Raw genomic sequence first — 27,558 nt, forward strand, 5'->3', positions numbered from 1 at the left:
AGCGGGCGGAGGAGGGGGCGGCGGCGGGGCCGAGGTGGCCGGCGGCGGCGGGGGAGGTGGCGGCGGGTGGAGCAGGAGGGCGGCCGAGGCCGGTGAGGGAGTAGGGTTGCCCGGGGCTTGAGGAGCCGTCGCCGGGAGTTGCTGCTGCTGCTGTTGCTGCTGCTGCCCGGACATGCCGGCCTCCTCCTCGTCCGCTGTCTCGCGCTCCTCCCTTTTGCGCGCGCTGCCCCGCCGCCGCCCCATTGGCCGGGTCCTGTCAGCTGATCCTGTGTTAATTCCTGTGTGTGAGGGGAGAATGGAGAGAGAAACCTCGGCACCACCACCGCGGAGCCGCCCCCGGCTCGACGCGGATCCTCGCCGCCGCAGCCCCGCCTCTCGCCGCCTGACTCGCCCGCCTCCCTCCCACGGCACACCAGGCAATCTCTCGCGGCACACTTGTGTGCCGTGGAACACCGGTTGGGAAACACTGCTCTACAGACATCAACCTCCCCCTGTCACATGTTTTGGACTACAACTCCCATCAGCCTGAGACAGCTACACCAAAAACATTTGCAGATTGGTGTACTTGACTGGGATTATGTCCATCAACCATTAATTTGTAGCAGATGTGACATATGCATTGCCTTTCAAATCCAAAATGATTTTATTCGGAGATGGTGTAGGCTGAACCAGGAATCTTAGGTGCCCCTAAGAGGTGCTGCACCAGCAAAGCTAAGGGTCTCCCTTTAATTGTGGGAATAATATTTTTGTGACCTGTTCAGTGGCTGGTTGGTGAGGGACCCTTGACTTACCTTTAAAGGAACTCTGGGGTTGTTTCCACACTAAAATCCTTTAGCACTGGCAATACACTTATTTACAGGTAGTGAAAGGGGAATTGAAACAGAGGTGTCATAAAGTCTTGGTGCAGTAATGCCCTTCCCTGTATGCAAGCTCTATTTATAGTGAGCTAGTTCAATTCTAATGTTAATTAAAGCTCCAGTGACTTTTAAATGGCTTTGAAAATGTATGTGTCTGGCCAAGCTATCCTGGATTTTGACTTACATTTTTTGTATTTGTTTTGTGCTGTTGTGTTTTCAACCACTTTTTAAAGTCATTTTTTGAATACTAATATATTGATTTTTATGCTCAATTTTCCTCTAATATATTCACTTTTGAAATCCTTGCTTGCTTGGAGAACTGAATTTAAAAATTTGGATAAGTGTGAATTCGGAAGGATAGCTGTATTTCAAATTGCACGTTGTTTCAGGAAGTACAAATATGGCAGTGTCACCTTTAAACGCAAACCAAATTTCTCCCCCCATCCCTTCTGGAGGACGGCAACTGCCTTAATGGTTTGCATGTGATGTGAGCAAGAGGGTTCACACTCTCCCACCAGCACCTTCTGTGACCTTGCAAAGTGCCCTGAAGTGGAGCATGCTTTGATTCCACTCTTCTCCATTGGGGCCCTGAAAAATGCAACTGCCCCTGAGCAACTGCTTGGGTTGGTTTGCAGATGCACTGGCAGAATGTGAAGGGAAAAGCTAGAAAATAATAGATGATGCTCCCCCTGCTCTTCCATCACAGATTGCAACAGAACTATGAGACCTGCATCTTCCAAAGTTCCTAGGAAGTTCTTTGGGGATCATGTGCCGACTTTCCACCCAACAAAGATGAAGTAGGGACTGCAGCCAATTCTTGTCTGCAATCTCTGCATGAGGGGTGTTGCGGGAGGGGGAGGGTGCAAGAATTACAATGATGACAAACACAAGGAGAATTGTGGAGCACTTTTAATTTGCAATGTTCCATATACATGATAAATAAACAGCAGCAGTGGGTATAAACATGTTGAAGAAAACTGGCGTTCCCAACCCTACTTCTGGGAACATTCATCCCCTTTGACTTCCTGCTCAGGCTGTGCTAAACAGGGGAAAACCCGTTTCCCCTTCTCAATGCTCCAAGCTGCTCCTTGGTTTCCCCTCCAAACCCTTCCAGGCAAAAATTGACATTTTGTGGGCACCCTTGTTTCCTGCTACAGAAGGAGCAACACAGTATTTCCTTTGCACAACACGACTTTATGCTAGCATGTACCCTGGCCTGATCTTTTGCATTTTTGTGACGACTGCGATGGCTTTTAGCAAACAAAGCTGACTGATGCAATGAGAAAGGAGCAACTTCACAATGATTGTGAGTTTCTTGGGCTGCTCTTTTTCTCATGCCTCTTCCTTTCCCTCCTCCCCACCTTGGGAGGTTCTGGATTATGACTCTCATCCAGTTGGCACTGTGCTTTCTGCAGCTTCTCCACGGCTGCTCTTTCTTTCCTCAACACCTTTGCACAGCAGAGGCAGATGTCCCCAGAAATGGGGCCAGCACAGGGAGTTTGCCTTTAGGTATGGGCTGCCCCTGTTTTTCTGAGCTGTGGAGACCGTGCTATGCTACATGGGAAAGAGAGGGGAGTCTCCATTTGCAGGTGCTTGGTAGACTTGAGGTGGGTCGTCCATGCAGGTCCAGGGTCACAGCAGCAGGGGGCAGCACATGGTCACCAGCAGGGGTTGAATAGGGGGCCACAGTTATGGAAAGGGGAAGGAACCCAAGGCAGGGCTCCTTTCAGTTCTGTCTCTTCTTGGTTCGAAATGGAGGAAGCTGCCTTATACTGACCTTCTGCATGCAAAGCAGATGTTCTGCTACTGAGATACACCCCTTCCCCTGAAGGGGAGCAAAGGGTATCACTCAGGGAACACCACCCCAACATCCGCTCCACTTTCTTAGTCTCTCTAGGGTGACACAAAATCTAGGTGGCTGGATGTTTGGCTGGAATAATTCAGTGCTTCCTCCAGTGAAGGAGGAGAAGAAGAATGCAAGAAGCCACAAGCAGCTCCAGTTTGATGCTCCCCCTGTCAATCAGGTTCTACAGTTTTCGGAAGTTGCTCAGGTCTTCATCCCCATCGATTTTGAGGCCCTGGAGCAACGGGAAATCTAACAGGGCCCTGTCCAGGAAAACGGCATCCTCCTGACAACTGTAGTCAAGCTCTCTGTTTGGATGGTCGCTGTGAAACCACAGGTTCTCGTAGGGCTTTGGGCTGGGCGTCCTGTCGCTTAGGAGGGGCTGCGTGGAGTTGGAGCGCATGTAGAAACTGGGTGAGGCCTTCTGTTGGCTGCAGTAGCTGTCCACAAACACCTTTGCGTACTGGACAGACTCCGGGCTGTTCACGTAAGAGGCTGGCGCTGGGTCACCGGTTGGCAAAGTGGTCTCAGCATTAGCCATATAAGATTCCAAGGAGGCTGTCATTGACCCATCCTCCAGGGCCTTAGCAGGCTCCCCCTTCCCACAGGAAAGGCATTTCTTCTCATCCGCTTCAATCACCAAGATGGCCGAAACAACAACAGGGCTGAGCTCGCACGACTTTGGAGCCTGGAGGATCTCCTGGGAAAGAAGGCAGTAGGTCAAGTTAACAGCTAATGGCCACAGTACAGGTCACCCCCCTGTTGGGTGAGAGGAAAGGCCCATTATCCCTTGAGGTGGAATAACCATCCCCGGTGAGGCCTCAGCATCAGATGGTCTCTGAACATGAAGGCTTTGCAGTGTTGGTCCTCATAGCTAGAAAACTCCAATAATCTTGGATTCATCCATGTATTCATCTGGGCCAGTTGTCTCCAACCTGGTGCCCTCTGGACCCTTTGGACCTCCACTCCCATCATCATAGCCATATGATGCTGGTGCCAGTGATGGCTGCAGCTGATGGACTTTGTGGTCGAATTCAGCTTGAAGACAGGAGGGTGGCAAAGGCTGACCTGAGCCAACAAAGCACAGCTGAGGCCCATGTCCTTAAACATCCCTGGCCTGTGGCTGCTGACCTTTGGGGTCAGTATGTGCTGATACCTAGCTGTGGCTACTACGCGATGTGGGGCTCATGATGTGCAGAACTCAGGGTGGGTCAGGACAGAGGGGTGGCCCATGTTCCCAGCCGTACCACCTGCCCATGACTCACACTGCAGCTGAGGTGTGTGTAAAATGTGGGTCAGTATTCCAAAAGACCTGTGCAGGTAGGGGAGGAATAGGAGGGGCAGCAGGCCAAGCCCAAGAGACTCCACTCCCCACACTACATTTACCTCTTGCAGAATGGCTGGTGCCCATTTGCCAAGGCTGCTGTTGGCTGGGTCAGGGACGCTGGGCCAGAACTGGGTTTTCATCCTGTGGGTCACACGAGAGAGAGAGAGAGAGAGAGATCTGGTGAGACTCAACATCCCAGGAGGAAAGTGTTTAGGCTGGCTGGACATCCCACAAAAGGCAGGATGTTATTGCTTTCGCTGTGTCAGCCTGATTCCCATTCAACCACTAAGGGCCCAGCTTATTGCTCCTCCTTTAATTTCCCCATTGTCCCACCCTCTCCAAGTACTGTTGACCCACACTTTTCCCTCCCTAAATCCTGATACTCGCTATGCTTTGAAGTCCAAATAGGAGAGCAACATCAATTGCATAGGAAATCAGGAAATCACCATCCTTTGAAAGCCACACTTATCTGAATTTTGTGATGTAGTTATCCACTCAATGTTCACAAAAGTGCATAAAAAGCTCGCACAAAAATGAATATATTAGTGAAATCAACATAACTCAAGTGCATTATATTCTTGCACAAATGTGTACATCAGTCAAAAGAGTACAGTATATAAAATATGTAACATATAAAACAAATAAAACATATAAAATATGTTTGTTAGGAGAAATTCATATTAAAATGCTGATGAATTTTAATGAGGATTTTTAAAATTTATAAATTCCTGCAAAATGTGGAGAACTGAACTTAAGATTGGGAAAATGAGAAACCTAAATAACTGAAATTGACTGTTCCTTCCCTCCCTACTCCGAGTCCCAACTCATTCTTTCCTCTTGTCCTTTGCTTTCATGCTCATTCCCTGCTTCTTCCCTACTTACACGCCTCTTCCTTTCCTCCCTGGCCTCTTCCTTTCCTCCTCCTGCAAATATCTCACTTCCTATCTGAGGCCCTCTTGGTAACAACTGTGTTTCCTCATCTGCTCTTAGAGATGACAAGCAGGATGAGTTCTGCACCTCCTCCCAACACTCACCTCTTGCTCTTCTGGAAACAGATGACCAGGACAATAATTGCCAGCAAGAGGAGTCCAATCAGCATGTAGACAAAGGGGAGGTCCATGTCATCTGGAAGAGAGAAATCACAGAGGAGTAAGCCCAGGTGATAGTGGTGGCATGTTAAGAGGATCTTCCGCATTTGGGGCTGGAGGAGAGAGAGGAGGATGGGGTGCACTTGGACTTGTTCAGCCTTGCAATGTGAGCCACAATGCATGTCAGGAATGTGCTCCCCCCGAGTGCAGCAGAAGAGTCAGCCTCAGAAATTGAGCTAAGTGAGCAGGGGGCCGACTCTGCAGATAAGAGTTGGCTGTCAGAGTCTAGAAAGGGCAGTCCGGCCCCACTCCTTCCCTGGGAAGATGCTGTTAGCTCCCAAGGAGAGGAAGAGTTAGAAGGTGGCCAGAGCATTGCCAGGCAACCAGCAGATAAGCCAGAGTCTGAGGCTGTGTCTTCTGGGAGTGGGGAGGAGACAGGTCAGCCATTCAGTCCCCGTACTAGGAGACTGGAGAAGCTCAGAGAACAATGGAAGGGAAGGAGAAAATAGGTGGGATTTTGGCATTCTTTCTGTTGGGGAAGGGACAATGATTCAGACTGATCAACTACTGTTAATGAGAGCAGGTGGGAAGCTGTGTTCTGGATGTGTTTTTCTTGTAAATAAACTTACATAAAACTGACGAAGAGTCCTTGCTGCTTATCAGGCTGCTTGCCTGCCAGATCGTTATAATGCAGCCAGTTCACATGTGGCACTCTCCCCTCCTGGGGTTTCCAGCAACTGGTATTCAGAAGCATTGCAACCCCCAAGTGTGGAGGCAGAGCATGGGGACAGCCCACTGCCCCCATGTACCCAGCCCCACCCTCTGTCCTATGGTTCTCCTTACCAATCGCCTTGGTGTAGAACGTGAGGATGGTACCGTTGGTGCTCCCACCCACTGTTGAGGCCATGATGTGCACCCTGTACATTCTGGAAGGCCAGAGACCCACGATGGTGAAGGTGTCGACTGAAGAGTTCACGACAGCACCTAGGAAAAAGGCAGCCATGTTTAGCCCCCCCAGGGTGAATGTGTAGCTGAGGCAGGGGGTTCTGAGGCCAGAGGGTAGGTAGATTTGACAAAAGGACACCTGGCAACGCTTCAGACAATGTGGCCTCTAGTCTAGCCTATGAAAGCTGGTGTCACCGTAAATTTTACCAACACGACTCATGTTGTTCTGGCCCAGTAGGTTTTAGAAACTATACGAAACCCTATGCAGTGGAAGTATATGCTTTGATAGGCAGCCTACATGTGATGGGATATAGAAAGGCATAGAAGAGATTGTGAAAGGATGTAACGAGAAGAATCTGCTTGCTCGGACTGTATAAAGTGTCGAGATTGTGCGGGAAAATCTCACTCTTGAGGTATGTAGCCCGATAGTAAGTAGGCACCCTGTTCTTCACTGAATCAGACATCCAGCTCTCACGATCCAGGCACTCTTTTCCTCCAAGAACTGGTTCACCCACACTCTGTTCCCCCCACAATTTCTTCCATTTGTCTGGAGATTTCTAGCCAGGGGGCCAAGAGGTTTCTTTTTTTTGTCTTGCTGCTTTCCCCATGAAAACCCGCTGTTTATTGCTGAATCAGAACGAACGCCGATCTGCAGCAAACCCAATCGACGCTTGTTCCAACTGAGCAGTAAAAAGTGGGCTTTTCTGAGGAAAGTGGCAGGACAACAAAAGAAAACAAAAACAGAACCTATCAAATACATGACTAGAAACAAACAGAAGTGTGCATGAGCCCAAAGTGACTTAATTTTTACGCATGCATAAAGCTTAGGTAAGGTAAGGGAAAGCCTCGGTATAAACCTGGGTAATTTACAGGCTGGTGGACTCCACTTCTGTGGGTTTTCCAGAGGCTGCTGCTATGACCAAGGAATTATCCACACTTATCTCTTGCCCCACTCATTCCAGGCACAGGCCTGTGTTTAAAAGCTCTGTGTCTGAGCATCCCCTGCCCCCCAGAGCTTTCCCACAAAAACCTGCTCTTTAGCACTCACTCGGAGCCAACAATAGTAGCTCCAGAGCAAAAACAAAAAACAGGGGCCTTCGGACATGGAGCTTTAAAATGCGGAGCATGCCTAGAAAGAGCAGAGGACAGGTAAGTGTGGATAAGCCCCACGTAAAGTTGTCTTAAACATCATAATGGTGGGGCTGTTGAAGAAATCCACTACACCTCCAGGCCTGTTGACCAGAGGTGAAGTTAGACACCCAGCCATCTGTGCAGCAAGGCAGATCCTTTCTTCCAGCCCAACTTGAGCTCTCCTTGTCCACTGGCCGGGCAATTCAGAGTCCTCCCACCTGTTGCTGGGGGATTTGAAGTGACACAACTGGGAGGGGCTGAATGTATGGGTATGACTCACTTTTCAGGTCCTCATTGGTGCCATTCCAGAAAATGGTATAGTTGGTGATGAAGCCATGCCGTTTTTCAACCGGGATGGGTTCCCAGTGAAGCTGAGCTGTGGACTTACTGATACTCCCCGGGTGGAGTTTGGGGGTGTCAGCTGGAGCTGCAGACGGAAAAAGGGGGGTTATTACTATTGCCACCAGCAGACCAGGGTCACCAGGAGGCTGCAGGTGGACTGATGGGTTTTATTAGGGCAGATCCACAGCATAGTTTTGAAGCACATGGCTTTCCCCAAAGAATCATGGGAATGGTAGTTTGAGTCCCAGTTCTGTGAGGGAGGGGAAGACTCTAGTTCCCAGGATTTTGGGGGGAGAAGTTAGGCACTTTAAAGGCACATTGGGTGTGCTTTAATCACATGGTGTGAATCCACCCTGAGAAAGGCAATCTGGACCAAGGCTTGCTAGGAGTCATCCCTGGAAGCTGCTCTTAGCTCTACATCTCAGAAAGATAGTGCCTGAACATGTGCAGAGTATCTTTCCAGCACCACTGTACATCCACAGGTACCCCCTAACTCAATCAGAGGAAGTGGCATCCAAAAAGTTTAGGGTTAACTCAAATAATAGCATGGGAATTTATAATTTTGGAAATTAAGTTGTGGGGCGTGAATATCTGGGGGGGGGGAATCCTCCAAGTCTAAGGGGACCCTCTGGAGATGTCTTTCCTATGATGCATTTGTGTGTTCTCATGATGGTATCAGCGTAGTTATAAGCGATTCCAATACTCTTTGGGGCAGACTTGCTGCTTCGTTTCCAATCAGTGCATATCAGGGGGTGGGGCTTGTCCGGCTTTTGTTGCACAATAGCGCAAGAGTTCCCCTCTGCCTCCAGACGGCAATAATATGGTAACACTGGTCAAGCTCTGCAGCACAACTAATAAAGCAGAATGGCATGTGGATGGTCCCAACATAAATCCACCACTAATGCACTATTATTGTATCAATTACAAGCTGCAGAAAAGAACCTCCCCCCTGCAACCACCCACATCGGTCTGGATGGTTCCCAAGATGCCGAATGAAGACAGTTTTGTTGGAAGGAAGATAGTTTTATGCGTCCAAATAAGACTGTGCATCCCCAGATGATGGCAGCTGAGAAGAAGCAGGGGGAGGCCATACCTTTCTGCCTGGTGTAAACTTCCAAACACTGGGGCATCCCCACTCTGTCCCTGTAGAGTGGGTAGATGGAGATGTTGTAGCGTTGAAAAGGTTTCACGTTTTCTGAAAGAGAGAAGGGGAAGGTTGTCCGTGGATGTGAGAATGGGAGCCAGAACATCAGAAGGTGAGCTGGTGACTGGCCCTGAAGAACAATCTAGGATGATATGTACCCATTTCACAGGAAAGAGTGTGGAGGGACTCTCAGCTGTCCTACCCCACTAACGGGCACCCCTCCTTTGTGTCCCAAGCAGCTCTTCCAATGGATGAAAGGTTCCGGCCCTCTCTCTCCCTCTCACCTTGGATCAGAGCATGTGTGATGGTGCCACTCTGCACTTTGGTCCATCCCATGTTGTTGTGACCATGGTTGCCGTCGGATGAGTCTTCCACCGAGGTCATGGTGTGCCACTCGATGATGTAGCCCCTGGCTGGTGTCGCTGGGGGATCCCAGTGCACCCAGATGCTTGTCTCATTGTGAGGGGAGGCCTGGAACTTGGGCACGGGTTGACCTACGGACAGTATCAGAAGATGCAGGAGAGATGGTTAGAATTATAGGCAAGAGAGCATAGGAAGGCAAACTGGTGATGGGGGGGGGAATCATAGAATCAGAGAGATGAAAATGACCCCAAGAGTCATTAGTCCAGCCTACAATGTCAGAATCACAGCTTAAGAACCTCTGACAGATGGCCATCCAACCTCTGCTTAAAAGTCTCCAGCAAAAGGAGACTCCCTCGGAAGGTGGTGGACTCTCCTTCACTGGAGGATTTTAAGCAGAGGTTGGATGTCAGAGATTCTTCAGCTGTGATTCCTGAAATGGCAGGGGGTTGGACTAGATGATTATCAGATCCCATTTGACTTTACAATTCTACGATTCTGTGATTCTAGTTTGTTCCACTTTCAAACAGCTCTCACGGTCAGAAAGGCGGCAGACTGTCCTTTGTTGGAGGTTTTGAGCAGAGGTTGGACGGCTATCTGTCAGTAGTGACTCCTGCATTGCAGAAGGTTAGAATGACCCTTTGGCTCCCTTCCAACTCTACAGTTCTATGATTCTATACAATCTCCACACAGTACATATGTGTACTTGGAGATGGCAATTGACCTCTTTATCATTGCTGTGCCTTAGTCGTGGAAGACCTATGCAAGACCTCAGTATAAGCTTTTAAAAAATTGTGAAAATCCAAAGCACAGCCCCCTTTTGCCCATTTCTCCCATCCTGTACCTATCTTTGGAAAATCTTTGGATAGGTACAGAAATACCTGTGTGTGTTTTCCAAAGAGAAGATAACGAATGGAGAGAGAGAGAGGAGTAACTGAGGTGAGGGGCTTGCGCACCCACCCTGATACCCTCGGTCAAGTTGCATCCACTAGTGTGGATGGCAAGCAGTAGAACAGCGATGAATATCCAGGATGGAAAAAAACAGAAACCTGTGGCACACAGAAAAATCAAGCCCCGAGTCTTGTGGAGAGGGAAACCCAAAAATCCTGCAGCTGGCAGTGAATGCGCTCATATTCTTGAGACAGTGAATGTATTGCAAGAGGTGTGTAAAAGTGACTCTTTGCAGGAGAGCTGTCCCCAAGTTGAGGAGGCTCCTACCTTTCTTCTCAGACAGGTAGACTTCAGTGGGCTGAGATGAGCCTCTGGCGTTGTAGGCCATGAGATAAATCTTCTGGGTTCCAAGTGGAAGTGAGAAAGTGCAGCACGTCTCAGAGGTGTTGCACAGTGGCGATGGCTCCCCGCTGTGCCGCCGGGTGCTGAGGGTGGCCATGTAACCCAAGATTTTCCCATGGGCCTCATTGGGTTTCATTGGCTGCACAATAAGAACAGAAGAACATAAGAAGGCCCATGGCCCATCTAGTCCAGAATCTTTTTCTCACAGTGGCCAGCCAGATGCCCCAGTGGGAAACCTGCAAGCAGGATTCAAGCACAAGAGCCCTCTCCCCTCCTGTGGTTTCCAGTATTCAGAAGCATTGCTGCCTCCAACTGTGGAGGCAGAGCAGAGTCATCATGGCTAATAGCCATCGACAGCCCCCTCCTCCATGAATTAGTCTAATTAAATTTGGTGGCTATCACTGCATCCGGTGGCAGTGGGTTGCATAGTTTAACTATGTTTGGCTGCGTGACGAAGTCCTTTCATTTATCTGACCTGAATCCCCCAACATTTCTTGATTGCCCACTTTACTGTAAGGGCTTGCTTGCTTAATGAGTGAATCAAAAGTGCACATTATATCCAACATGGGTGGGAGCAGAAGACCCTGGATTAGCCTCTTACACCTTATGACGATGCCTCCTAAGACTGCAAGACACAGATCTCATGAGGGCTTCTTGCCTTGCACAAGCTGGTGCCCTCCAGATGTTTTGGAATGGTCAGATTGTAGCCGATGCGAGTTGTAGCCCAAAAATCCTGGAAGGCACCAGGTTGCAGGAGAATGGTTGGCCTTGAGGTCTGCAGTGTAGTCCCCTGCCCCTCACCTTCCACAACAGCTGCACTTCCGTTCTTGCCTCTGCCTCCCTGGTCTTCACTTTCCACCAGGCATCAAGCTCTCCTGAAGGCGCTGGAAGAGAAAAAGAGGCGTTGGGTCCATCTACACTGGAGTTTAATGTGAATTTGAAGTTGCTTGTGTCTCTCTTGTTTTTGTTGTGGTAGGGTCCACACCGTATCCTCATTAAAGTGGCAGCCCACACTCCCACCACCGCTAAATTTGGACTTTCCCATCCATGGGAAGAAAATTCAGTATAGGCCCAGGCTGTCTGAAGGACTATATTCTCCCATACAAACCTTCCCTGGGTTCTGAGATCTTTGGGGGAGACCTTTCTCTTAGTCCCAACACCATCATAGGCACACTTGGTGGGGACGTGGGAGAGGGGCTTCTTGGTGGCTGCTCCCAGACTCTCAAACTCCTTCTCAAGAGATGCTAGACTGGCTTCTTCCTTGTAGTCCTTCTCCTGGCAGCTGAAGACCTTTTTATTCCAATAAGCCTTTGGGAACTGACTATTTTTCAATAGCTTTTAATACTGCTGTGCTGTTTTATTATCTGTATTTTAACAGAGCTGGTTTTTTATATTGTATTAATTCTATTAATTATTGTTATTATTAATAATAATATCCTGCCCTTTTGTCGGATCAGTACTCAAGGCACAAATTAAAACAACACAGATAAAATACGGAAGTCTAAAAACATATGGAAGATAATTGTTCAAAAGTAATAAAACTCTTATCTTTTGTTATGTTTTTAGCCTTCCGTATTTTATCTGTGTTGTTTTACTTTGTGCCTTGAGTACTGATCTGACAAAAGGGCAGGATATTATTATTAATAACAATAATAATACAAAGTTGCAGGTTGCCTGACTGTGGGTACACTGAACTGCCTTGTGTGGGTGGCTGGGTTTTTTTAACACATGTGGTGGAAAGTGATCCTTTCCTGGGTGCTGCCTTTCATGACACCCCTGACTTCCATTTTGTTTCCGTCAGCCCAAAGGAAAAAAGGTAGCCTGTTGTTTTTCAACGGTTGTTGTTGGAGGTATCTTGGCGGTCCTTTTATTTTTGAAACTGCTCTTGAACAGAACAGCTGTACGAAAGCGTTGGCGGATAAACTCTTTCCCTCCTCGTCCTGCATGGTTTGAGGCCAGATCGGTTCTGAGGCTGCCTCCCAGCAACTCCTCCTGGCTCACTCAAAACCCTTCAACAGCACAGGGAACAGAGGAACCCCTGGTTTCTTATTTGGATGAGCATCTCAGTTCAGAGCTTAGGAGGGGCTCTGGACTAGCCCCCTGCCCTGTTTCCCCCTTGACAACAGGGCCACAGGATTTTGGAAGAAACTGCCCCTCTGTTCCGCCCACCTTTCTCGTGGGTGGTGAAGTTCACCATTGGACTCCAGTCACTCCAGTAGCCGGCTCCACCAAATCTCTGGCAGCGCATCTGGAAGTGGTAGAGGGTCCCAAAGAGGAAGCCGCAGTGCCGCAAACGCCACACTTCCTGCCTTTCCCAGGTGGGGTTGGTGATATTGTGGACCTGGGGGGGTGAAAAGCGAGAATGAGAATGAGCTGTGATTCCTGTATTGCAGGGGCTTGGACTGGGTGGGCCCCTTCCACCTCTACAATTCTACAAAGAATAACAGCCAATCGTCCAAGGCTGCTGTGCCATTGGCCCCTTGGGTGTAGGGACGGAAGGATCTGCCAGGTTCACTTCTCTCCCTTTCTCATTTTCCCAATCTGAATGCAGATCTCCAGCATTCTGTGCCTTTAAAGAAAAAATCCTTTTTGGAAATCCTTAAGTGTTAGAGTAAGGTTACCAGATGTCCCCATTTCCCAGGGACAGTCCCTGGATTTACAAATCAGTCCCCTGACAAAATCTATCCCTTTCAACTGAAGTTGAAAAGTGTCCCTGGATTCACTGAAAAAAACCTGGTAACCTTATGTTAGAGTGAAAATTTATCCTACTAAACCCACTTTCTGTCTGCAGTTTTGAGTAATGTACATACTTTGTAAGCACTTCTCCCTAAAATAAAGCATTTTTCTTTGTTGTTTTCACTAATATATTCTTTCTAATTAACACTTTCCCCTAATAAATGCATTTTGGTAAACAATGGTCGATCGGAGAACTGCATCACAAAATCCGGATATGTGCAAATTTCAAAGTTCTCATATCATTTCAGAAAGTGTAAATTTAATAGATTTGGCTTTCAAAGTGAATGGAATAGAATTTCTCCTTGACCCCTGTGTTCAGAGCCCGGCCGTCACCAACTCTGTGCCCTTGGCCAGCACAGCCATGCTGGCTGGGCTGATGGGAATTATAGTCCATAATGGCTCCATTGGCTTGGGCTGGTGATGGCTGCAGTCCAGAATGGCTGCCTTGGCTAGTGTTGATGAGAGTTGTAGTCTGGAACATCTGGAGGGCATCTGATTGGCAAAAGCTGCCTCAAACATCACTGGTAAGGTATGGTAAGAGAGCACCAGCAAAGAGGAGTGACTTACACCCTTGATGCTCCAGTAACAGGGGAACTAGACCACTGCAAGCCCCCAACCAGGCTGTGCTTGGCAGGGTGACAAATCGTAGCTACTTGTGGGTGAGCTGATCTGGAGGAAAAATAGCACATTTGCTTATTTGAACAGCAGGGATACCACTGGAGCAAAAGAAAAAGCAGCAATAGAAGCTGGCAGGGCCAACACGAAGCTGATGAGCCCCTGGCTTGCCGGTTGCCAGGAAACAGCCTGGGAAAGAAGTGTGAAGTTAAGGGACCAGGTGCTGTGTGTGTGTTTTAGGGATGATGGATGTGACAGGAGCGAAGGAGAACAGGTATTCTTCCATCTTGTCATTATTCTGGTCTCAGGCGTATCAAGAAATACCTAAAATTATTAAATCATCTGTTCACACTATCATTACTGAATATGTGGATGGACAACATGAAAACTTGCTGCTCAAAGAACTTTTGACATGGATGCTACCAGCAGCTAGGATACAAGCACCCAGCAATGGAAAACCCTGAGAAATCTACACTTGTCTTTTTGGTATAAGAACTTATGGACTTCATATATTTGCATGTTTCCAGGGGGCTGGAGGATTCAGAACACTTCTGTGTCACCTGGTGGGACTTTATTTCCTATGCTTCTTAGAAGCTCAGCATCCACCATCCACGTCAGCTTGGGAAATATGCCTTGATTTATATTGATGTGCCAGCATTTCTTTCTCTGATTATTTATGGTTTGTTTGCTTAGCATACAGTATGAAGTAATACCCTGTTATTGCACTTTCGGGTTGGTAAATATGGGAATAAATGAGTAAATAAAACAGTCATCAAGGGGTTAACAGCAAAGCCAAGCGCGTCCTGGGGGTTGGGGGTGCGCTTTCTCTTGCATCAAAAAGCTGCCCTTGAATGAGAGCTAGGAAACCCCTTCAGCAATGGAGCAGGGTGTGTGTGCAGCAGGGGGAGGCCTGCTTTGATCTCCAGGCTCCCTGTTCAGAAGAGATACTTGAAGTGTAGGTGGGTTCCCATGAGGCAAGACACAACAATAACAGCAAGAACCTTTACTGAACTACATAACTGGGAAACAGGGGCAAAGCAACTGCTTATATACATTCCTGAAAGCCTGGGCCACTCCCACTCCCAACGTGATTGGCTGTCCAAACTTCCAAGCTGTGAATCACGACTCAGAGTTCAAGGGCCAATGGCAGAGGCCCAAATCCTGAAATGTTCTGTGATTGGACATCATGTATTGAATCAGAATACAGGGGCTCAGAATCCTTAGTCCAGACTCAAGCTCAGGCAAACACAAACCACTGAATACATAGCAATACTCACCAGCTTCCACTCCTGGTCGCCCTCTGCCTGGTAGCTCAGGTCACATAACTGGTGCATGTGCTCGCTGTCTCTTCCTGCTTCCCACATGACAGATATGCAGTCAGTCTCCTCGGGGATGGACTGCATGGCGTGGATGGTTGGGGGGTCCAGCTTGGCTGAAATGAGAAGTGCAGGGCAAAAAGCTAAGGCAAGGGCAGTGGTGTGTGTGTTAAAGTCTGATCTTGAAGGTCTGATCCAGCCAGGCTTTTCTTCTGATGGCAAGCCTCAGCTAGCATTTGCATCCTTCATTTCCAAACTCCCCACCTCAGGCAGAAGCGCTGCAAAAAGGTGCAAAGTCAGGGCAGACTCCGCTGCCTCTGCCTCCACACACCTAAATCGATGGGGTCTGCACACAGCGGCTCAGAGTCCACTTCTCCCAGGGCGTTGTTCACCGACAGCCAGAAAATCATGGGGTGGTAGAGCAGGAGGTTCTCTCGGCCGATGGTGCAGGAGTTCTGCCCAGGCAGTGGGGTGCAGCTTGTGGGGACGGCCTCTGTGGGGACCTCACACACTCCCTGATTTCTGGAACACCAAGAGAGCAGTCAGTCAGTGGCTGTCAGAGGAGGAATTACCTTTGACTTCTCTGTGGTCCCACCATGCACAGGGGTGGGTGATATGGGGCACTGAGCTCCACAAATCGGTGCCTTAATGTGCTCGTGCTGAGTTCAGTTCAAGCAGGTACAAAACTGCCAAATTTTACAGACCCTCTAAGTAGTCAGAATGTGGGAGACAAAGTCCCCCCACTTCCCCCACTCCACACTCTTAATAAAAATTCTATTTCCTTACCGGGATCCCTTCAGGGCCACACTGACTGGGAGGAAGCTGTCTTGCCCAGGGTCCCACCGGCACGTGAGGTTCTTCGTGGTGACATTCATAACGCAGGTGAGGTTTTGGGGTTGTGCTGGAGGATCTGAATGGCGGGAAAGGGGGTCAGAAGAAGAGAAGGAGATGAATTGCATCCCTGCATTCAGTGGGGCTGAACTGAGATCTGCATCTGCCACCCAATGACATTTGAATTCTGTGTTTGAGATTTGTCTCTGATATTTCACAGTGGACATGCAATGGAATTTCAGACAAACAACATTTCTTTTCCCAGTAGTAGCACTTGAGATGAGGCAGTTTATAAAATTACATATTTGATACCTACCAAAAACATAGCAATCAACAGATGCCAATAAATCTAAAGCACTGGAATGCTATGGAGAAAAAAACAATGCAAAACTTGGCTGTTAAAGATGATAAATGTTCCCCATTTTTAAAATATTCATTCTGGCTCTATCAGAAAGGAATTGTCATCCAGGGCAGATCAGTTAGGGACCCTGATAATTTCTCCCTTCACCTGAAGAATACAGCCTTGCTTATTTACTAAAGCCCTCTGGAACGATCTGTTCGGGACACGCTGCAATGGTTTCCACAAGAAGAATATGGTCGCTTGCCAGAGTTTTGACTAGAGAGATGGTAGAGTGGATCACATCACAGTAGATCCTTTGCCAACTTTACAGGCTACCAGTCAGGCTCAGCCCAAGATCTTTTGCTGCCTGAGGCAAAGGGGCCCGATCCACATGTTGAAGCTGACCTGACAGGCAGCCAAGTCTTCCTTCAACACAAGCAATGGGACAATGCCTGCCACCCCACCTGTGGACAGCAGACTGTGGGGGCACATACCACTTTCATCTCCGATGCCTCACCGCCACTGTCCACTCACCAGGGTTTGCCACCTCAGTCTGCCTCTTGGTAGGGCCGGGCTTGTTACCAATTGGTTTCTGGGTTCAATTAAAGGTGCTGGTTTTGACTTTTTAAATCTTAAATACTCTGGGACTAGAATAGCTCAAGAAATGTCCCTACCTCCTGACAATGAACACTTAGTTCTACTTCAGAAGACTCACCACCAGAGAAGACGCAGGCTCTTTGGGGGGTTGTGCTGCTCCTAATCTAGGGTCAGCTTCCTAAGAGAGGTACCCCTGGCCCCCATTGCTTCTTTTTAAATAATTTTTGTTAATTTTTCTGTTTTACAATTTAAAGTAAAGTAAAGGGTAAAGGGACCCCTGACCATCAGGTCCAGTCGTGGCCGACTCTGGGGTTGCGGCTCTCATCTCGCTTTATTGGCCGAGGGAGCTGGCGTACAGCTTCTGGGTCATGTGGCCAGCAGGACTAAGCCGCTTCTGGTGAACCAGAGCAGTGCACAGAAACGCCGTTTACCTTCCCACCGGAGCAGTCCCTAATTATCTACTTGCACTTGACGTGCTTTCGAACTGCTAGGTTGGCAGGAGCAGGGACTGAGCAACGGGAGCTCACCCCGTCGCGGGGATTTGAACCGTCGACCTTCTGATTGGCAAGTCCTAGGCTTTGTGGTTTAACCCACAGCGCCACCCGCGTCCCTATGACAATTTAAAGTACCGGTACTCATTTTTACATCCTTAAGATATCAATGACTTCTCTTTCCATGGTTCATTCTACATATCATAAATCCCTGCATATTTTACAAAAACTATACCATTCAGTATTCCATTATTACATCCATCAAAACTTAATTACGCTGTTGAATTTATCTTAATGTTGCCAGCGTTTTCAGCTGTACACAGTTATTTCCCATTAATTCAATAAATGTTTTCCAATCTTCTCTAAACATATGTTCTTCTTGTTTGCTTATTCTATATGTTAAGTCTGCAAGCTGAGCTCTGCAAACTGCACATATTCTGTCAACTTAAGTTGCCATTCTTCTTTGGTTGGGACCTCGCTTGTTTTCCATTTTTGGGCTAACAGAACACGGGCTGCAGTAGTGGCATACATAAATAACCTTTTTTGACACCTGGGAATTTCAGTCTGAATTATTCCCAACAGAAAGGATTCTGGGTTTTTTGGGAGGAAAGTACTTTTACACATTTTTTTCAATTTATTATGGATCATTTCCCAACACTCTTTTACCCTTCTACAAGCCCACCACATATGAAAGAACGTTCCCTCCACGTCTTTGCATCTCCAGCACATCTGATTCAGTGCTATACATCTTAGCAAGCCTACTTGGAGTTAAATACCATCTGTAAATCATTTTCAAGTAGTTCTCCTTTTAGTGCAGAGGTTTTACCCCAGTGAACTTTTCCGGGATTCCCTTGTTAACAATTTTTTTTTTTTGCTGTTGCTTTTTGGAAGTTTTGCACCGATCTTGATTTTACTGCTTTTATCATTGTAAACCACCTTGATCCTTTTGTTAAAATGAATGCCCACCTATATCAAAGATCCCTCCTGCCCCATGCCCCTTGCTCTGCGACACCAGGGTGCACTTACATCCTGCACGAATCTGGATGACCTTCATCATCTGTGGCTTCTGTTTCCTCTTTACATAGCAGCTCAAAGTGGTCATGGTCTCATTGATGGGCCCGATGGTGATGTTGGAGACTTCTACCCCATTGTGTAAACTGTACTGGGTCCCTGTCAGGAACTCTTCGTCCAGTTTCCACATCATCTGGATTTCTTCATCGTCTTGGATGAGGCAGGAGCTTCTCCAGATGGTGCAAGAAGCTCTTGCTGTGGCTCCCAAGAGAACCACTGGGGAGTCTGTGGCGATGCTGCTGCAGGCCATGGATCCTGCTGGGCAAGGAGAGAAAGGCTTATTGATTTATCCCATCTGAATCCCACCTTTCCTCCAAGGAATCTCAAGGCGGCTTACGTAGTTCTCCTCCTCCCTGGTTTATCCTCACAACAACCCCGTGAGGTTGGTTAGGCTGAGAGAGGCAGTGACCGGCCCAAGGCCACCAAGTAAGGTTCATGGCCAAATGGGGACTGGAACCCTGATCTCCCAGGTCCTAGTCTGACGCTCTAACCAATATGCAACACATAGGCTTGGGAGAGCAACATAGCTCTCACCAAACCTCAGGGAAGGAGGCCTCACAAATCCACCTGTTGCTGCAGCTGTGGCAAAATGCACTACTACAGCTGTATGTGGTTGGTGGCACATGCAATTGTGAATACTTTGACATGGCTGTTTATTCTATACTGTTAAGTATTACGATGAATTGTATTTAAGTACAGTGGTACCTCGGGTTACATATGCTTCAGGTTACATACTCTTCAGGTTACAGCCTCCGCTAACCCAGAAATAGTGCTTCAGGCTAAGAACTTTGCTTCAGGATGAGAACAGAAATTGTGCTCCGGCGGCGCGGCGGCAGCAGGAGGCCCCATTAGTGAAAGTGGTGCTTCAGGTTAAGAACAGTTTCAGGTGAAGTACGGACCTCCGGAACAAATTAAGCACTTAACCCGAGGTACCACTGTACCCCTTTTTAATCTTTTGTACGACTTCCTTGGAAAGTGGTAGACTCTCTTGCCTTGGAGGTTTTTAATGAGAGGTTGGATTATTTACGTGTGATTCCTGCATTACAGGAACTTGGGGCCCCTTCCAACTCTACAATTTTATAATTCTGTGCTTATGCCCCAAATTGGCCCCATCTAGACAGCAGAATGGCAACTTACCTCCTGGAAGCAGAAAGAAGCAGGCAGAGCACCCCAGAAGCAGCATCATTTGCCCCCTGGACCAGGGCTTCTTAGGGCTTGCCATGGTGTTGCTCAGGGTTCAGGCATCACCTGGAATCCAGAGAGAAACACTTTCAGGCACTTAGAACTTTGAAATCCCTTCATGACACTATGGCGGGGGAGGGGGATGTTTTCACCTCACACAATTGGCAATAAATGCTGCCAGTCCTAAACCTAGGCGGGATTTACCTTGGAGGAAGGGGACACATCTAATAAGAAGGTGTGCAGTTAGAATTTCACCACCTTTTGCATTGCACAAAGAGGATTATCACGAGGCATTAGCACCTGCTAGGCAATGTTCTGGGCTGCTCTGCGCCCTCTGTGTTTGGTTTCAGGCATGCCAAAAATATCCATGACCTGGCTTTAGAAGGTCTGTGTCCCATCTTTGGGACACAGGAAGAACAGAAGACGCAGAGGCTGTGATGAGACAATGCAGTTGCAAAGTTTTGTTAATCCTTAAGATTGACATAAGCAGTGTGGCATTTATCCAACTGTGTTAGAAAAGTTGTTGTTTCTGTGTGCTAGCAACTCTCATGATCAATAGTTTACAATTAAAGAAAGCCAGATATAGTCAAACAGGTTTTCGTGTATGTGTCGTTAGGGAAGTGTATTGAAAAGTGCTGGATGAACAAATTAATAACAAGACGGCATATGAACACCCCACAAGCAAATAAATATAGATGCAGTTCTCTAGCCAATGTGTATAAAAATACATATTTTAAGAGAAACTTCAAAATTTCCACTTATCCAGATTTTGTGAAGCAGTTCTTCAACTGGTCAATGTTTACCAAAATACATTTATTAGGGAAAAGTGTGCAAAAAGATACATGTGCTAATGAAAACAGCATAAGCTCACATTATTTTTGGAGAAAGTGCTTGCAAATGTGTAAATTAGTCAAGACTACATACAAAAATGTGCATATCAGGATAAATTTGCACTAAAATGCTGACAGAGGGTTGTAACCAATGTCAGTTCTACCCTGAGAAGAGCCTTTGAAATTTATGAACGTGGGTGCATTGATTTCAGTGGGTCTCTTCTGAGTAGGACTCAGGGCTTATCCATGCTTTCTTTAGTCCCTCTTTTTTTAAAAACAACAATAATAGCAGCAGCAACAACATAAAATCAGAATGGACCATGATGATAATCTAGTCCAATGCAGGAATCTTCTTTCCAGAATTGTCAGAAGGTCAATCAGACAATAAAAACCTCTTACTATTTGGAGATTGGGGTGGCATGTAACAACAGGGATTGCAGCTAACGTCATGTTAATGTATTTTTAATTTTAATGTATTTTTAATCTTTGTTGGAAGCCGCCCAGAGTGGCTGGGAAAACTCAATCAGATGGGTGGGGTATAGATAATAAATTATTCTTATTCTTATTGTTATTGCTATTCTTATTTGTACACAGCCTTATTTTGGATGTTATCCAATTAATCTCTGCTAGAGCTGCCCCCAGATAGCTGTACTATACAACAAGCAGGATACAGTTTGAGCAGCAGAAACTGTTATTATTGATTCAAATGAATGGTGGTCTGAAGTATAATAAAGTGTCTTTCTAGCCCTGCAATGACCAGGCAGGTGAATTTTTAAGCACCTCAAAATAAATGCGCCACAGAGAGTTTTCGCAAAGATAAAGCCAAAGTACTTAAGTGGGCAACACTGTTCAATTATACAACCCCTTATGCTGTGTATGCCTTTTGATGCACACCACCAATTTAGTCAATATAATGAGCAAATTAACCTCCCTGATTGCCATAAGTTCCAGATTTGGAAAATAATAATCTCACACCTACTTGGGGGAATGAAACAGGAGCCACACCATCTGCAGAAATCGAGCTGTGTGTGTGGAAAGGGAGAAGAGAGCTCCTGAACGATGTCATTTATGCAGAGATTAAGTAGGAGTGGGGCTAAAACGCAGCCTTGTTTTACGCCACCCTTGATATCAATACTGAATCTGAAAGGCAGTTTGCAAGTCTGGCTCAGATGTTGGCATCAGCCCTGGAGGAGAGCTGTTGTGTAAGAAGGGGCAGGTGTTGATTCGCTGTTGGTCAAGTGAATCCAAGGCAGGTGTTACATAACCAATGCAACACACACACCTTCCTGGTGGGGAGCTAATGTTCTCCACTACCCTTTCCGCTTTCTTTTGAAGATTGCCTCTATTTTACATTCACATCTGCACCACACATTTTAAGCACCTTTATACCACTTTAACAGTCATGGCTTATTCCAAAGAATCCTGGGAAATGTCATTTATTAAGGGTGCTGAGAGTTGTCAAAGGTAAAGGTAAAGGGGCCCCTGATCATTAGGTCCAGTCATGGAAGACTCTGGGGTTGCGGCACTCATCTCGCTTTATTGGCCGAGGGAGCCAGCATACAGCTTCTGGGTCATGTGGCCAGCATGACTAAGCCACTTCTGGCAAACCAGAGCAGCGCACGGAAACACCGTTTACCTTCCCGCCAGAGCAGTACCTATTTGTCTATTTGCACTTTGACGTGCTTTCGAGCTGCTAGGTTGGCAGGAGCAGGGACCGAGCAACGGGAGCTCGCCCCATTGTGGGGATTCAAACCACCGACATTCTGATCGGCAAGCTGTGGTTTAACCCACAGCGCCACCCACGTCCCTGAGAGTTGTTAGGGGACCCCTTACAGACGTACAGTTCCCAGCCCCATTAAATACTTCCGCTCTCAGGTTTCTTTGAGGATGGGGAAAGTAATGACTGTGAAAGTAGTATAAGTGTGGTATAAATGTATGGCATGGATGTGACCTTTGTCTCTCAATCCCAGGTGTGGGAGGGTTGTGTCTGGTTAGCAAGGGAAAGGCACTCTTCACATTCTCAGAGGAATTCTCCCTTGCTGCTACAAAGCTGAGCCTGGGATGGAAAGCAGGGTACTAATGCCTTTGGTTGAAGCAGGCCTTGTAGATTTGTAACCCCCCGTCTGTCAGAGAGAAGGGCTTCTGGCCTAGGCTTCTTCCTGACCTGCTAGTTTACTATATGCAGAATTTTGTGTGTGTGGCATTTAATTATGTGGGTCCCCAATGACGTTTCTGGGGCGTTGAGGGAGGCCAGACACATGCTCACCTTCTTGGTGAGAACTAAGGGGAAAAAAGGCTAGACAAAAACAATGAGATGAATCACTGATATTGGGATAGTTCTGAAGGCCACGCCTGGTGAGCTGACAGGCAAATTACGGATTGTCATGCTATGCCTCAAGTCTACAACTCTCTGCTCCATTTATCTTTTTTACATTAGTTATAGCAGAAAAACAACTGCTCTGAGCTCCTCACTTCTTTGAGTGGAGAAAAGTTCCAGGCACTGTGCTGCTGGATTTAATTAGCTTTAGATGATAGAGAGCATCAGGTGCTTTGCACAGTTTAGTTTATTTGAAGATACGTAGTTTGAACATTTTGGGAGAAAACCAAGGACACTTCTACAACAACCCCACCAATCCTGCATCACATTCTGAGCCTGCTATTGTCAGATCCCCGACACCTGTATGTGTTGACGCTTGTAGCAAAACTAAATTATGCTGTCATAGAACTCAGAAGAAGAATCTAAAGTGCCCCAAGCTCAGCTGCTGTGATGGGTCCATCAGAATGAATGGCTAGTTCTTCCAGCAACAGATGCATGTCTAAATGCCAAGGATAGGGCACAGGGTTGTGGCAACTTCATAGGCATAAGGCTAGCTCACGGCTAGGGGAGGCTGATAGAAATTTGATTTGTGACTTGGTGCGTGGGTTAGGGCCCTATACTTAGTACAGTGCTACCTTGGGTTACAGACGCTTCAGGTTACAGACACTTCAGGTTACAGACTCTACTAACCCAAAAATAGTACCTCGGGTTAAGAACTTTGCTTCAGGATGAGAACAGAAATTGCATGGTGGAGGCGTGGCAGCAGCGGGAGGCCCCATTAGCTAAAGTGGTGTCTCAGGTTAAGAACAGTTTCGGGTTGGGAACAGATCTCCAGAACGAAATAAGTTCTTAACCTGAGGTTCTTAACCTGAGGTAGTCCTGTGGGTTGGTAGGCTAGGATCACCACTCTTAAATAACAACTCTTGCATACTTCAAAAGAGGCAAAACCCACAGCCCACCACTCATTCTTTAATGCCAGGTCTGATTGGCCTAATTGCTTAGGTACCCTACAACCATGACAAGTGGCTGGTTTCTGGAATGGTGGCTGATGTTGTGAGCAGTCATTGGCTCCCTTCACGGGTGGGTGGCATCTACAGAGGGGCAAGTCAGTCAGTTTCGGTTCATCTCAGTGTCTTGTTTTCCCAGTCTTAAGTTCAGTTCTCTAAATTTTCCATGCATCAGTTTGTGATTTTGGTTTTTTAAATAAAAAATGTCCTCGTGAAAATACACCAGCACTTTAGTGTGAATTTCTCCTAATGTGCACATGGTTTTCCCCAATCTACATATTTTTGCAAAAATTCCCCTTATTATAGCATGCATTTCTGTCTGTTATTTTCACTGATATATACATTTCAATGTATTTTATCCCAGAATATGCATTTTTGCACACATTACTTGGCTGGAGAATGACATTGCAAGATTCGGAGAAGTGCCCATTTCAAAGGGCAGCTTCATTTCGTAAAGTGTGAATTAGGGAGCTTCGCCTTTAAGTGAGAACGGAATCAAATTCCTCCCTCATCCCATTGGCAAAATCCTTCACTGGTGGGAATAAGTGATCTGTCCAGGGCATGCCTGCTGCTTTTCTGCCATTTTTGTCTTTCCTAGTTGTGTGTTTTCCTCTTCTGCTCCTGAGCAAGCGCTAGATACAGCACTGGCCTCTCTCTGTTCCCGACACAGTGCGAGTGTAGGATTTAACAGCAATCAAACTCCTGTTTGGGGGCAAAGGAGGTACACTCCAACATTCGGTTGGAGGTCCCACTTTTATTCCCTATTAGACATGGAGACTAAATAGAACCTCCATGTGCTGGGGCACTCTGCCTTAGTGCCAGACAATGGAGACAAAGGGGGAAATGGTCATCCCCTCAAGCCTTACTTGTGAGTGCTGAGGGGTCTTGCCTAGACAGTTCTGTGACCTAGCAAGACCATTCTTCTGATCTCTACCCCACAACTTCATTCTGGAGACATTTCCATCACAAGCAGAGCTGTCCTGTGTCCCACATATCTGGAGCAGAGTTCCAACTATCTCCCAGTACAATGTTTAGCTCTACATGTCAGCATTACCCAGCACCAAAATGCCAGCTGGCCATTCTTCTTTGGCTGGGCATTCCCACCCACAACTGGCACACACAACTACCACCTAACAGAGGAAGAAGGGGTAATAATGCCCCGTGAGCCCCAGAACATATTTAGGATGACATTTTCTAACACAGCAGACCCTGGGCAGGGCAAAACACAGTCATAATCTGACGACACAACTGAGCACATGGCCCCATGCATTGAGTGGCAAGCAATTAAAAAATAAAAAATATCTGGGATCCCCAGAACTTACCTCTGCTTATTTTCCACTGACTCTCTGTTCATTCTGGGAAATGGCAATGCTAGAGATTGGAGTGGAATCCCCTGCCAATGCACTGCATCCCCTGAATAAGTTTGTAAAGAGAGAGTGGGGGAAACACACAAATTTCTGCTTCCCAGCTCAAGGACTGCCGTTACTCCGCTTCTCTCTCTCGCCCTCTCGGCAAGGTAATTGCAAAATGCTTCTCCAAAGGCGTTATCTGCCCAACAGTGTCTCTCAGGAAGGAAGGAACTGTGTGGCTGGCACACTCACACACACATGGCACGCAGGGCTGGGAGAGGCAGCCCCTGCCTCAACTTCCCCAACCTTCACAGCTTTATAGGGGCTTTGCAATGTGCAGGCGGTGTGGCAATCTTCATCACCTTTGCTGTCAGGCAGAGATGGCTCAGAAACTGTCAGAGGAGAGACAGCCACATGGGTGATCTTCGGGAGGTGGGGGGGGGCAGAAAGGTGTGACTGGGCCTGACTGTGCAGCCCAGCAAGATCTATTAGGATTTAGACTAGTGGCCCCCAAACTTTTTTGGGCCACTGCCCTCTTGGTTCCATAAACTCATCCCCAGTGCCCCTTACCATACGCTGTTGAAAAACATAATTCATAATAGTTTACATGACCCACAAAGGAAGATAACAGCACAATAAAATTCAAAGCAGTCACAATTAATTACACATTTATTCAAAATCCAATTAAAACCATTTTGTTTAATTCAGTCAACAGATCCAGTGATAGTCTGATAGTCATTTACACCTCCAGGAGTGCCCCCCCCCAGATAATCCCACAGCCCCCAAGGGGGAGGTACTGCTCTCTGACCCTGCTCTGTTAGCAAGGGGGATCAGGAGTAGTTTATAAAATAAAATAAAATTGAAGTGTGCATATGATTATGAAAAATCGTCAAGAGACTCACTTGATAAAATTGATTCGGAACTGTGTGTTAGGTTCCCTGCAATCTCTCCTTAGCATCAGAGCTGTTGTTGTGCTGCCCCAGAAAGCTCCCAAATTGCAACTTGCTTGGGGGAAGGAGTCGGCCACAGAATGCTGAACAGCAGGGCAGCTTCTGCCAAAGCAAGAGGGACATCAGTTTGGCACGGAGGACTTCTTAAAGAGCCACGAGACCCGGGAGGGGTGGGGGGTAAGGAAAGTTGGAATGCATTCTAGGTCCCTGTCTTTGGCATCCTTCAGTGCTTGCAACAGGTCAAAGATTAACTTACTTCTATTAAAATGATAGAATCATGGAATTGTAGAGTTGGAAGAATACACAGGTGGCCCATATGGGGATCGAACCCATGACCTTGGCATTTTCAGTACCATGCTCGAAGCAACTGAGCTGAGCAGTAGAAAATAGTATCTAGGCTTCATTACAATATGACAACACCTTACGTCCCTTTAACTAGAGGGATTTCAACCTTATGTGATTGAAGGCTGGCTGGTTGAAAATATGCAAGTTAAGTGCAAACAATCTTGGAAGCTCTTTTTGACTGGCATTTCCCAGCATGGAAAGACATTTTCAGCTCTCTGCCTTGCTGGGGGGCGGGTGCTCAGCGCATGGGTTCTGGGATGCTCCCTTGAGATTTTGCAGGGCCATCCAAGTTCCTGCGAAATCTCACATGAGCATCCCTAGGCTTCTAGAGCAAGCACATTGAGAAGTCTATGCTGCCCGCCCCAGCAAGGGGGAGAGCTTAAAAGCTCAACAATGGTACCTGCTCAAAGTACAGATCCAAAGATGCTCCAGTGGTCAGAATGGAGGGAATTTGGAGCTTGGTAGGTTCTACATGCACAGGGCTTTGGAAGCTTCACTGTCACTATTTCTGTGTGGGTTTTAATCACATGCTGGCAAATTATTGTTGTACAATTAAAGCTAATTTGGTGCTCTTGGGCAGCCAACTTGCTTCCCAGCTCCAACCCCCCCCCCCAAACAAAAAAACCCCTGAAGTTTTTGCCATACGGAAAGTGACAGGAAAATGCACTGGGAAGTGTGGGATACCAAATGCTTGATGAGACGTTGTATAACCTCCCCACAAACAAATCAGAATTTAGTTTTATAAATAAGCCAGTGTTGTTTAACCTGCTACATATGTTGTACAAAAAAGGGGACAAAATTCTCAATAAATAAACAGGTTGCCTGAAAGTAAACCCAGTTGCCTCCCTTCCATGTTTTTTAATTTTTAAAATTGATTTATTAAATTGTATACTGCTGCCGGGGCAGATCTCACGAGAGTTCACAGAGTACATAATAAAAACAAGAGCAAAGATGAAACAAATCAATAACCCTCCCTCCCACAAGGATGTGAGGATGAAGTAGACTAATTCATGGAGGAAAAGTCTATTGATAGCTACTAGCCATGATGATTATATGATATGACTCCATTGTTTGAGGCAGTAAATGCCTCTGAATGCCAGATGCTGGAAACCACCGGGGGGAAGAGGGCTCTTGTGCTCAAATCCTGTTTGCAGGTTTCCCATTGGGGCATCTGGCTGGCCACTGAGAGAACAGAGTGCTGGGCTGGATGGGCCATTGGCCTGATCCTGCAGGCTCTTCTTATGTTCTTCA

The 27,558-nt window shown here is 47.0% G+C and overlaps 1 protein-coding gene across 4 annotated transcripts; it reads right to left on the reverse strand.

Moving 5' to 3' along the window:
• Positions 1 to 1,751: 1,751 nt before the first annotated feature.
• On the reverse strand, positions 1,752 to 26,015 carry CSF3R (colony stimulating factor 3 receptor). Of its 4 annotated transcripts, XM_082233239.1 has the most exons (17): positions 25,915 to 26,015; positions 24,986 to 25,076; positions 19,465 to 19,575; positions 18,283 to 18,585; positions 15,784 to 15,907; positions 15,329 to 15,519; positions 14,959 to 15,113; positions 12,500 to 12,671; positions 11,132 to 11,214; positions 10,256 to 10,469; positions 8,962 to 9,171; positions 8,627 to 8,728; positions 7,472 to 7,618; positions 5,959 to 6,099; positions 5,062 to 5,152; positions 4,087 to 4,168; positions 1,752 to 3,400 (listed from the first exon to the last, which is right to left on the reverse strand). In XM_082233239.1, exons 3-17 carry the CDS (start codon positions 19,547 to 19,549, stop codon positions 2,885 to 2,887), a joined length of 2,616 nt encoding a protein of 871 aa, XP_082089365.1. In that variant the 5' UTR covers positions 19,550 to 19,575; positions 24,986 to 25,076; positions 25,915 to 26,015; the 3' UTR covers positions 1,752 to 2,884. The 4 variants fall into 4 exon arrangements, with proteins under 4 accessions (XP_082089365.1, XP_082089367.1, XP_082089364.1 ...); XM_082233241.1 differs by lacking the exon at positions 25,915 to 26,015 and having other exon boundaries at positions 18,283 to 18,582; positions 24,986 to 25,509; XM_082233238.1 differs by lacking the exon at positions 25,915 to 26,015 and having other exon boundaries at positions 24,986 to 25,509.
• Between the last annotated feature and the right edge of the window lie 1,543 nt (positions 26,016 to 27,558).

The sequence above is a fragment of the Podarcis vaucheri genome (assembly GCF_965113315.1).
Source record: "Podarcis vaucheri genome assembly, chromosome: 7".
NCBI lineage: Eukaryota > Metazoa > Chordata > Lepidosauria > Squamata > Lacertidae > Podarcis > Podarcis vaucheri.

Excerpts from the sequence above, each read along its gene's own strand:
- CSF3R (XM_082233239.1), bottom strand. The coding sequence starts at position 19,549 with ATGGCAAGCCCTAAGAAGCCCTGGTCCAGGGGGCAAATGATGCTGCTT. Across the intron at positions 10,470-11,131 it reads AAGTGCAGCTGTTGTGGAAG|CCAATGAAACCCAATGAGGC; the intron begins GTGAGGGGCAGG and ends CTTATTGTGCAG. Across the intron at positions 4,169-5,061 it reads TGTTTCCAGAAGAGCAAGAG|GATGAAAACCCAGTTCTGGC; the intron begins GTGAGTGTTGGG and ends TGTGACCCACAG.